Consider the following 12,364-nt stretch of genomic DNA (forward strand, 5'->3'; position numbering starts at 1 on the left):
TGGGTGGAGAACACATGGTACACCCTGAAAATCCAATTTACTTCCACCTTTCACTCATCCAGAAAATGCCTTTCTAACCACAAAACAAAATCTACACCGAACTGAAGTCCCCAAACAGTGTGCTCCTCAGTTACCAAGGACTTAAAAGATTGTGGAAAAAACCAGTGAATAAGTAGAGATAACAGCAATTAGCTATATATTTACTGCACAGCACATCATAAAGGATTTTCCACGCATCATCTAAAGCCTCACAGGAACTCTTACAGGAGATAGTACTCAGCAACCACCTTCACAGTCCAGCAGACAGAAGGACCAGAATTTGAGCCAAGAGCCTCCAGAATTATATCCTTGTTCATCTGTCAACCTTAGTAGCCTCTTTCTCCCACTAAGAAGACACATACGCTAACTCAGTTTAAATTCAGGTTAGTTTAGCAATGTAGGTAAGCAAGTGGTCTCACTGGAAACTTTTTCTGCTTCCCCCTAGAGCTTTTAAGCTAAGTGTAAATTGACTATGTGCTTAGGAATTTACCAGCTCAGACAGACTGAAACAATTAGACAGAAGGCCAAGTAAGAGTGAGAGAGGGAGACAGACTCCAGGCAGGCACGGTGGACAGCATTCCTTTTAAAAGCTTCCCTGCATATTCTTTCTCAATTGGCTGAGACCCTAGAGATTTGACTGGCTAACCCACTTCCTCTCAGAAGTGTCTGTCCCCCAGGGGAGCCTGGGATTTGTAGTCTTGAAATCAGCTGACCTTTCATAATCCTTCAGATGGAGTCTCTGGCTGAAGGCAGGCAGTATCAGTGTCAGTAGTTTTCTATATAAAGCCCTATGTGCTTTCTGGATAAGAGTTACAGCCTTTGACTATCCACCCTAGCCCTCTTCCTTGGTCTCCCTAATTCTTTACTGTCTCCCCTCTCCTCTCTCTGGTAGTCAGTACCCTCCCCCCCCCCTTTTTTTTTTTAAAGATTTGCTTATTTATACGTACAGAACACGGGTACTGCCAAGGAACAGAACAGGCAAATCAACGAAGAACACTGCTGAGGAGAGCAGCCAGTGAGACAGGAGAGATCTGCTGCACTATGTGGGTCACCTGCAGGGCTGGGGATAGAACTCACACTCAAGTGGCTGTGGCTAGCTTGCAGAGCTGCATCCTAACCCATTGTGCCATCAGGGAGGGCCCATCAGCACTCTTTTTTACCGGCCTCCTCCTGAGAGAGGGATGGGAACAAGCCCAGCACAATGGCTGATGGCGGTGAAGCACATCTTGTCTGGGTATGCAAACAGGGCTGAGTGACAGAGGGACCATGCTCCAGAGGGACTTTTCCATTATTTTTAATGATGAGATATTAGAGGAAGTGAGTGTGAAGTCAAGTCCACAGACTGTTCACACATTACCTGTGTTTTGCTTTTGTATTTTATTTCTTCCCCAACCTCTGCTCTGACCTGGCAGCACCTTGGCTTAGTAGACAGATTTTTTTGTTCCATCTGGTATTATGGGAGCTACTGAATCTAAACTAGCCATACCCCATCTGAGGACCCACATTTTATGTATTACCTCTGGACTAAATAAACATCATACACATTTGTTGTTTAGTTACATGTAGATATAATTGGTGAAATCATATAACATTTATTTTTACATGTTATTAAATTTCTAGTAGTCATTGACCATTAACAATCTTGGAAAACAGTAGATATTAAAAATACATGTTCATTTGGATGGGAGTAAACAATATTCATTGACACTAAAAAAAAAAAGAAAAAGTCCACCTGCTCCCAAGTATTCTTGACCATCTTTCTAAATTGTTGGAAAGAATGAGTCCAGTAGAATGGCTCCTAGGCTTGCTATGCTCCTCTCTGCCTGACTTGCAAGGTTTGTTTGACTGAATAAGTGCATGGCATGACTGCAGAAGGGTTGAGTGGGGAAAATATTGGACTAGTAGCCAGGAAGTCAAAAACCCTGTGTGTCCTCTGTGATGAGTCAAGCGAATGCCCTTGAAGAGGTGAATGAACCCTAAATCTGGACATTACAGGGGGCAAAATACCAGCCTTCCACTTGTACAACTGCTTAGAAGGAGAAAACAACATCCCGGGCCTTTAGGGGGGTGGCCCAGCTTCCTCACTGTGGAATGAGCCATTAGGAACCTGATTCAAGAGGGAAGATTTCACTACAGCATTAAGATTTTGAAACCAGTTTTTGAATAGGACTTATAAAGGAAGTTTCTTGTAGGGGTCAATTCCTAGTGCCCTAAGTGAATATTATGTGCCCCCATTTTTCCTAATGAATACTTCAAGTTTTTCAAAATTGTTGGGAATATTGGTAGGTAGAAATGGAGATTGCAAAGGGAGCCAGTTGGACTGTTCAACAGACTTTACCTAGTTTTTCTATACTTGAGCCACGAATACTACTTGTGTTTTCTCTTTTCTTAGAAGTCACTAGAAAACAATACAGATGATACATATTCATTTATTCCTCTTAAGTTCAATTTTTTTGAGTATTGCTAGGAGAGATGTGAAAGATAAGAAAGACAGGAAAAAGGAAAATAACATTAGAATTTCAGTTCTAATTTATTTTTAACTCACTGTTGGAAAATTTCTATTTTGTGTTTGTTTTATAATATAAATAACAGCAATGTAACACTTTATGTATAGGATTGGTAAATCAATGTGCATATGTTGAGAAATTTGCTTAACACAAAATTCTGGAACACATCTCATTAAATTCAGATGTCTAGAATGTACTCAATGTCATGCAGGGAAGGCTAAAGGGTTGCTAATGCTGTAGACTCTGCTTCCTCACAGCAGCAAAGATTTTCCAGGACTCATTCTTTTCATTATAAAATAAAGAAAACGAAAACAAACTAACAGTGACACAATTTAAAGAAAGCGTCTTCCTTAGGAAGATTAAAAATCTTTATGGACCATAAAACCCTGATATAGAACAGAGGATGCTGTAGTATCAAGAGGATGGCCAATTGGATTTGAGATGCATGGTGGATGCACAGAGGAAAGCCTAATGGACAAGATCCATCCTGGACGGAGCTGTTTGCTTTGTTCTGGCTCCTGGACATAGATTGTCCACAGACTTGGCCATCATTCCTTTTAAGGCTTAGATGAAGACTTAAATAACTTCAAAAAATCAAAAAACAAAAAACAAAAAAGAGAGAGAGAGAGAGACACTATAAGCATCATCAACAATGTGATGCATAATTTTAATATCAACTTGACTGGGCCACAAAGCATCCAGATTAAATCTCATCTCTGAGTATGTATGTTTGGGTGTTTCTGAATGAGATTAGCATTGCAATCAGTCCACTCAATGAAGTTGGCTTTCTAGTGTTGGTATGAACTGAACAAAAAGGCAGATGGGGGAGGAATACATCTCTTTGCTTCCTGCCTGCTAGTTTGAGAGAGACATTGGTCTTCTGTCTTTGGACTGGTGCATATACCTCTAATCTCTTTCGTTTTCAGGATTTCAGGCTTGGATTGGAACTATATCACTGGCTTTCCTGGGTCATCAGTTTGCAGAATACATAGATTACAGTCTTTGTAATTGCGAGGCAATGCTTCATAAAAAGTCAATCTAGTTCTCCAGGAGATACCTATCTCTACCAATCTCTCGGCGTCTATTATCTATCTACCTAAGAGGTATGGGTATCTATAGGTATCTACTTATTACCTATATCTCTTATTGCCATCAATCCTCTGTAGAACCCTGACTAATACAAGCACAATAAAAACCATGCTGATTTTGTAATTTCAACTGTACTGCAGTAGTTACGTAACTTTCCCTGGGAAAAACCTTTGACTTAACTGGGGGTAAATAAGAAAACAGTGTTCTCAGTTATGAGACAAGGCACAATTTATTTAGTCAAATTATTTTACAACACAGTCTTCATAGACAGTTGTCAGCTTAACACTTAATATAGTTTTAAAAAAGTCAACGATTACTTGCAAAATTATATATATTTTAATGTCTAAAAAATATATTGCATATATGGGGTGGGAAAATTCCTTGTGTCCACAAAGGAAAGTTCTCTCATCCTTTTCAATGTTGATTATTGCAGTATGGTTATTTACAAACATCTCCAAAGCATTAAGGATTTCAGTGGATTGCCTTTACTTACTTGCGCAGGCTTGTTAAATAACTGCACCAGTGCTTCTTTCTCTAGTGAGTCAGAGACTTAAATGTCCTGTTTTCTTTTCTGCAATAGTCACATTATGCTTTTAAAAAACCAGCTATAAAAACGTACAAACAGCCCAAATGTACAGATTGACAAAAGATGTACAAATTACATTAAAAAAAATAACAACGACTGATTTGATAGTAAAATTGCATTTGTGACCGAGGTCAACTCGTTTATTTATTCTTTTTACTTTTTTAATTATTTATTTTTAATACTGTGAGATATAGGAAAATAACTCTCCATAATTTATACAGTAAAGTTGCCTTCCGATTGATGGAGCCTGGACTGAAAGTCTGACAAACGCACAGCGCTTGCGAATCTGTTTGTGTTTAGAAATCCCTAAGACTCTTCAAAGTTCTGGGACCCACTGTCATTATTATAAAAAAAAAAAATAGTTATTTAATTCTCTGTCTTTCAGGAAAGTCAGCATTTGCATTAAAATTTATCAGTCCATATTTTGACTATTTCCAGAGGGAAATAGTTTGGCCTAGAGTGTATTGCTCACTGGAAGGGATTTTGCAATGCCCACGACTTCTTAAATACACACACGTGTTCTCTCCTTAAAATTCCAGTTGGGTGAAAACTTCACTGACCTTCCTACCAATGTTCCAGTTGCTATCCACTGAATTAGTTCCTGTTAAAATAAGATCATCAGTTTCCTGCCTCTATTTTCACTAATTCTCAAACCAGAACATTATCTGGTTAAGTCCAGGATTCCTTATCATGCAGCACCCCGTACGGTCCCTGATGAGACCCGTGTGTTGATAAGAAATTGCTTGAATCACAAAAATATAAAGAAAATTTACAATTTCTTTCCCAGAATCTTGATACAACCATTCCAGTAATCTAAATATTCAACTTACAAGATGATAGGAGATTGAGAATCCAAGCTGGCATACTGGCCCATGAATTATCCATCTCTTTGTTTGAGAGGAAGCAAGAGTTACCAACATTAAAAGAAAAAAAAGAATTGTTTTTTTTAAAGAACAAATACAAAGGTTCTATCCAACAAGAAAGAACATCCAGTTTTGTTTTCTCTTCAAGGTTACATGTGTCCTTTACAGTTCAAGGGATCCAGGAAACGTGAGTGATGGAGCTTCCGCTAAAGCCCACCGATAATTAAGCTTCTAGTAGTAGCTGCCTAAGTGTGAGGGCACGTGGGTGTTAGGATGGCGGGGGACATTGGGGTTGGGGTAGATGCCACCCGTGGGGGAGGTCCAGTATTGTGACGCTGCTCCAAAGAAGCTGGAGGAAGTGACCGGCATGGAAGACGGGTGGGGAGGGACAAAGTTCACCTTCTGTTGATGGGTGTGGTAGGAAGGCATGTAGGAGATATCAGAAGGATACTTGTACACGGACGGCTCAGTCGGATGGGGCTGCAGGGCCTGGGCGATCCCGTGGAAGTCAAATTTGTAGGCATACCTCTTCCCATGCACTTTGGTCATAATGTTTTTATCATAGTAGTATCGGAGGGCCCGGCTCAGCTTGTCATAATTCATGTTGGGCTTGCTTTTCCGCTCCCCCCAGCGCCTGGCCACCTCATCGGGGTCCGTCATTTTGAACTCCCCATTGGTCCCCTCCCAGGTGATACAGCTGGCGTTGGCACTGTCAGAGAGCAGCTCGAGCAGGAATTGCCACAGCTGAATCTGCCCACTTCCTGCAGGCAGAGAGGCAAAGGAGAGAAAGACTGTCTCAGTTTTTTTATTTTTTTTGAAAGATTTTATTATTTTTTAAAATTTTATTTATGCATAGAAGAACTAGGGTGTAGGCCAGAGGTACAAGGGTTGAGAGGATTCACCAGAGACAGAGTGGGGAGCAGAACAGGCAAATCTCCTGAAATACACTGCTGAGGGGAGTAGCAGGCGAGGTAGGAGAGGTCTGCTGTACCATATGTGGGTCAGCTCCCTGGCTGTTATCAAACTCAGGCAGCAGCAGTGACAGTGATACCACTGAGACTTAGCCCTAGGCCACCAGCGAGTTCCCAAGACTCTCGGTTTGGAGGGGGCAGAATTCAGTTTCTTAAAGGCAAGGATCTTGCCCTTGACAAGAAGCTTCATTTCCTTGGATAGTCAGAAACCACAAGGCAACCCCTTCTCTCATCCTTGATTTGCTTGGGGGTTTGTCATCGAGTTTGCCATAACAAACAAGTTTCCATCTTGGGATAATTTGTTCCAAGTCCTGGTAAAATATAGTGTGCGTAATGAGGCGCTGGGTTGCTAGAACTACCTGTGTGATGGGGGTCACTTCTCACCCCTTTTTGACACATTTTGGAATCTCTTCTAGAAAGGCCTAATCACTGTTTAATCTCAACTTAGTGATTAAAGTGAGATCCTCAAGGTGTTCCCTGTGAGCACTTGAGAGGGTTGAGACCAGGAGAATGCTGTCAGGCTTCCAGGGAGATGTGGCACAGATGTTAGGACATGGAACACTCCTTAGGGGAGTCCTAAGCTTGGCCCACAGCTCTCAGTTCTCCGTTCAACAGAGAATGTGGGCGAGAAACAATAGCAACAGAGGCCTTTCCCTCTTTGGGCAGGAACGGTCTGCTACTAAAGAATAAACCTGGAGATGAAGGCAGCATTAGCTCAGTGGGATGGTTTAGAAAAATTCACTTGAGTTGTTTTTATGATAGTTATTGTTATACATAAGTATTATAATTTATTGTCTAATAATTAACTCTTGAAATAAATGGTCAAATTTATTTATCTGTTACATTTCAGGGATAGACCTCTTTCATAAACCGGATAACTCTGCCATCCTTTTAAAGTTAAGAATAAAATGCTTTTGGCTTATTTATTCACTTATACCTTGTGTGAGGAAGGTAAGTGAGAGCCCATTGAAATTGTTCCCTTCTTGCCCATTCTACCTTTTTCACTAAATTTCTACCTGTGTCATTTACTAGTAGGTGGGGCTAATATGTTTGTTTTCCTGAGGCATGATCAGCTAATAGACATTCTTACCACCTATAAGAAGCCATGACCTCTCATTAGTACATTGTAAAAACAGACATTGAATATTTTAAGAAAAGAAATACCCGTTACTTTCCACTCAGGTTCTGAATGGCCACCTGAAATTAGGGCAGAGGTTTCTGTGACTTTACAAAGGTATGGAATATTCTAGAAACAGATCCATTCAAGCCAAAGTAAACTCACCAGGATTGGCTAGGCGACTGCTGGTTGGGCCCAGGACCTGATACGGATCTAAGGAAACAGAAAAAGAAATTTGGTTCAATGTTATAAAAAATGTAAAAACAACAGCATTAGAAATAAGAATAACCTGATAGAAATATCACAGGTAAATATGATTTTAGAAAACTTTACTGGTTAATGTGCAGCCATCAAAGATTTTGATCATAGTTTTGGTCTTCACCCCAGAATTACAAAAACAACAAAGAATAGTCATAGAATCATTTTTTACCCATATTTTGTATCTAAAACTTGTAAATAATGCTGTTACTTTGTAAGACACTGTTGTAAGACCACTTGAAGAAGAACTGGTTAACATTAAATCCCAACGAATAAGGTGAAGGCATCCTTTTAAATGGACGTAAAAGAGGTCTAACAATTTCATAGCTCTACCTATTACTAACAACTTTACAAAGCTCTGTTTTTCTGATAGGGCATTAAAAAAAGAATGTCAGGAATCAACCAAGTAGCCTGGGGCCTAGCCCCAGTGTTATCATAAACTGAATAGCTCATTGGACAATATCTGGGTATCCGTTTTCTCATCTCCAAAATAAGTGGCTTGAGCTTCAACATTCCACTGGTCCCTTCTAGAACATTTTGTGATTTGAAGCCTGGAAATGTCAACACTAACCCAAATTCCTATTTTAGCTATAAAATGACTATTCTTAAAATCTCGACTTACTTTAAATTTATATGGTTATTTAGCCATAAAAAAATTGAATATTGGCTTATGTGAGATTTGTCTTCTTTTTTTCAGGTGAAGAAATGTTTTGTACAATTTTATTATTTTTACAGCCATAATTGAGCTTTTGAAAAGTCAACATGATTTTGGATTTCTACTTAGAACCATAAATTAATTGGAAGTATCCTAAGGCCATTTATTCTACCCCTTCATTTCCAGGCAGAATGAAAATTTGAAATATTTTTGATGTCTTATGCCTAATTTTGTTCTTGGGGATTCTTTTGATCCCTCTCTGAACCCTCTTTGTCTGGTTTGTGTTTCTTAGTTAGCAAGTTCTTTCTTAATCTTCCTGATGAAAAGTAGGTCAATTTTTAGTGCTTTGTCTTTAGCATTAAGGCAGAATTGAATTTGGGAGTGGGGAAAACAGCTGTCTTCAGGTATATAAAGGGCCTTTATGTAGAGTGGGGTGAAGACTTCTCCATATGAAAAATGAAGAAGCTGGACTGGAAGTTATAGGGAGGGAGGCTTTGGCTCAAATAGTGGGATTGAGTCTAACTAGATAATGAACTCCCTGTTACTGTTACTATTGAAGTAAAAGAGAGGTCATTATAAGACTGGGATATTATAGACCTAAGTGTCTCTCAGTTTAAAAGTCTCCAATTGCACGCATTCAGAAATTCTTCTGCCTTAATTGTTAAGTATATCTATCACAGGATGAAGGTATTTAAAGTACGGTGAAACATGCAAGATTTGGACAGCAACTTGGAAACAAATACCTTTATTCCCTTCAAAAACCAGTAGTTTGGCTTTTAGCCAATCACTTCACCTCTCTGAGCTTTGGTTTCTCTATTTTATAACATGTGACACTGGAACATTTAATTTCTAAGTTCTTTCACTTTTGCTATTTAACAAGTTTCTACCTAATGCCAGTGCCTCTTACTTATTCACAGGTAGATTGCAAAGTCAAATATAGAACCTCTGAGAAAGAGAAAAGTGATGGCAAATGTAGCACTTTGTTAAAAATCCTCTTCTGTTGACCACACAATCAACAACTGCATAAAAAACAAAGGAGGAGTTTTCAGATCTCAGGGACAGTACCTGGCTGGGGTCGCTGTTCAGTATTCTTATTCATTGTTTGTGCTCCTGCAAGTGGGGGGCCTATGGCAAGAGAAGCAAAATACAGTAAGCGGGAAGAGAGACAAATAGCTTTTCCAGAAGCAGCACAAATGTACTTTCTCAGTAGTTCATTCATTCACTCACTCTGCTCATTCATTCATGCATTTTATTTTATAAATATTTATCTAGAATCTACAATGTGTTAACACTGCTCTGAATGCTTGAGATTCAACCATGAACAAGTGACTTGCAACAGAACATATATTTTGGTGACCGAGATAACGACAAACAGCAAAGAATATACAGTGTAGCATGTCTAATGGTATCAGGTATCTGAATTTAATTTTTATAAAGAATTTAGAGATTCTTAATGAGAAGGTGTCACTTGAGCTGAAGTCACCTGTGTTCCCATGACATATGAGTGCTCGTCCACGGTAGCTCTCTCTCACACACCCTTTCCTCTTCTGTTTTAGATCTGCATTGCTTCTGGCACCATCTATGACTTGCTGGTACCCCCCTAACTTCTCTCTCTTCCCACAGATCCATCATATGCTATTTAGTCAGTTTAATCTCCCTAAACCATTTCATTCCACCATCACAAAACCTTAGTGACTCCTTACTGCCTAAAGAATTAAGGTCTATTTTCATAGTACCCTCTGTTAGCTTTCTAGATTTCTTTCCCTCCAGGAACCATAAACTCCAGGGACCCAGCATCCTCACTGGCTGTCAGACAATGTCAACCTTGATGTTGTTTTTTGGTGCTCACCTCTCCTGGGAGGTCTGTTTACCTGTGAGTTCTAAATCCTGCCCTTCCTTCTAGAACCAACTCCAATGGGCCCAGGTCCACAAAGCCTTCCTTGATACCACCTAGATGAAAAGAGTTCTGTGTATGGCATGTTTCTTCTGCCCTATTTGAGAGACTAGTCTGTTCCATTTATTCCTGGTGAATCCCATAATGCCAGCTGCTGGGCCCAGAGTAAACAATTAATACATAATATTGAAAGGAACCTGGATGTTGCTTGGCCATTATTTGTAAATTTCAACCTCTTTATTGAAAGGCTTCCCTTCATCACTCATTCATGTGCTTGATATTTTACTTCCAAGAGGCAGCAAGATTGACACATCTGGTTTAGTTGATAAATCATTCTCTTTCCCTGCTGCCTTCATGGGAGATGATGGGCCAGATCCCAACACTAATTGATAGGGGTCTGAGAGGACCTCTTTCACCTCCTTATCAGTTGTACAATATCAGCCTTTCATGGAAGGGGAGTGAGACACTGGTATGATTCAGCCCAGGCAATGAGAGGAACAAGTTACAGAGGCTCATATGGTGATAGAAATGGTAGACACTAAATTCAGTGACCTTTCATGGACACAGAGTTTTATCCAGAGACACCTTCCAACTTCAAAAATTCTAAAACCAAATGCAATGAAACAAAGGTCTGAACAAAAATCCTTGACTATTATCTTTCAAGAACTAACAGGCACAAACTTGCAAGTAAGTCTGGTATCCATTCTTCCTTTTGATGTCCTGCCTTTCTTTATCTCATGACCCTGCTTTCTACCTCTGTCCTCAGAAAAATGCTTTCTTCTCAAAGAAGGATATAACATTTACTTACTTTTGTTGAGGCCAGAATTCATGTTATTTCCCCATCCTCCTCTCCTGACTGAGTCATAAGAAGGGTCTGGAAAACAACAAAGAGAGATTCATCACTATCCCTTGCTTTTCAGAAAGGTTGCATAGAAATGATCTTTCAGTGGTCAGGAAACATTAAATTATTTCAGCAATAACTTCACAAGCATCATCCAGTTCCAAATGTGTACCCTTACTCTGGAGTAAGAATGGGGTGAGTGGCAGGAATGTTTTACTCTCTCTGGGAGCCAAGGTTATAGGCAGAGGGAAGAGCTCTGAGCTTGAAGTCAGGAGGTTGGTTCCAGTTGGTTCTGTCCTTGGCATTATTTGCTGTGGAATCTTGGATGAATCATAAAACTTCCCTTTGAGCTTTAACACTCTTTCATGCAGAAATAGAAATGCACAATTTATTTACTATCTGAGGCTGTACTAATTAGATTAATAGAATATTTTCAGAGCCTCTTTCCCCTAATCTATACATTCATATCTAATTCCCAAGGCAATAGTATTGGCAGGTGGGGTCTTTATAAGGAGATTAGGTCATGGGGCTGGAACCGTGGCAGAATTAGAATCTTTCTAGAGCTTGTTTGCCTTTGTCTTGCCATGTGGAGGTACAAGAAGAGTCATCAGTCTCTAATCCAGAGCTCTCACCAGAACCTGACCAAGCTGGCAAACTCGTCATGGACTACCCAGCCTCCAGAATGACAAGCAATACATTTCTGTTGTTTATAAATCATCATTCTACAGTACTTTTTTACAGCAGCCCAAATTAGCAAGACAGGTAATAATCAAATGAGATGATTCCTGTGAGCATCTTATAAAGGTGTCTGTAACTATAAACGAATACAAGTTTAGAAAAAAAAAAAAAGGTCTGTAACTATGTCTTTAGCAACCCTGAAAAGATGGGCCATGTCCAAACTGAAGGAAGATTCCACGGAGACAACGTCTCAAAGCCCAGTCCCTTGTGCTCCTGGAGGCCAACTCCAGCCCCTGTTTCAACACACTGATATTATGGGCGACATCTCAGAGGCAGGAGCATATTCTGGCTTACCCAAGCCTCTCATATGATCTTACTGATGGTGAAGAAGACTGGGCTTAGTGACCGAAGAGCAAAGAGCAGAGGAGAGGAAGACGAGACAAAGGAAGGGAGAGAATCTGAGCCTGCTTCAGTCTTGGTAGGAATCTGAGCTGCTTCCACATGATTCTGGAGGATAATCCACTGGACTCCAACATTTGCAATCCCAACTTGTTTCTTGTAAGAACCCACATGTCTCCATAAGCATGTACAGAGATGGCTTAACGACAGAAACAGACTGGGAGTGTCCTCTTTTCCTTTCCCTGGTGTGAGTCCCATCAAGCTGCAGAGCAGGAATAGCAGAAGAGCTTAAGGATAAAGCCTTTCAAAGTCTTTCCACGAACAACAAAGAAACCATAAAAACCATCCGAACAAATGGAGCACAAACCTCATCAAACGCCAGCCTAACAGGGTGAAACACAAACCAGTCCCTCTGCCCCTTCAGAGCCTCTCAGGCAAATTAGAAGAAGAGCTGCAAAGATGGACAG

The 12,364-nt window shown here is 40.1% G+C and overlaps 1 protein-coding gene across 4 annotated transcripts in view; it reads right to left on the reverse strand.

Annotated features, from left to right (window-relative positions):
- Window positions 1-3,848: 3,848 nt before the first annotated feature.
- The window catches only part of FLI1 (Fli-1 proto-oncogene, ETS transcription factor), a 122,834-nt gene continuing 114,318 nt past the window's right edge, over window positions 3,849-12,364 (reverse strand). For 3 of the 4 annotated variants that reach the window (XM_012729962.1, XM_012729960.1, XM_012729961.1), the window contains 4 exons: window positions 10,788-10,853; window positions 9,151-9,210; window positions 7,338-7,385; window positions 3,940-5,845 (listed from right to left, as the gene is read on the reverse strand). In XM_012729962.1, the coding sequence (XP_012585416.1) occupies window positions 5,316-5,845; window positions 7,338-7,385; window positions 9,151-9,210; window positions 10,788-10,853 (704 nt within the window). In that variant the 3' untranslated portion in view covers window positions 3,940-5,315. Of the gene's footprint in view, window positions 5,846-7,337; window positions 7,386-9,150; window positions 9,211-10,787; window positions 10,854-12,364 lie in introns of all 4 variants that reach the window. The other variant, XM_004689103.2, reaches the window with a different exon arrangement.

This window comes from Condylura cristata, unplaced genomic scaffold (genome assembly GCF_000260355.1).
Source record: "Condylura cristata isolate star-nosed mole 26May11 unplaced genomic scaffold, ConCri1.0 scaffold00025, whole genome shotgun sequence".
Taxonomy (NCBI): Eukaryota; Metazoa; Chordata; class Mammalia; order Eulipotyphla; family Talpidae; genus Condylura; species Condylura cristata.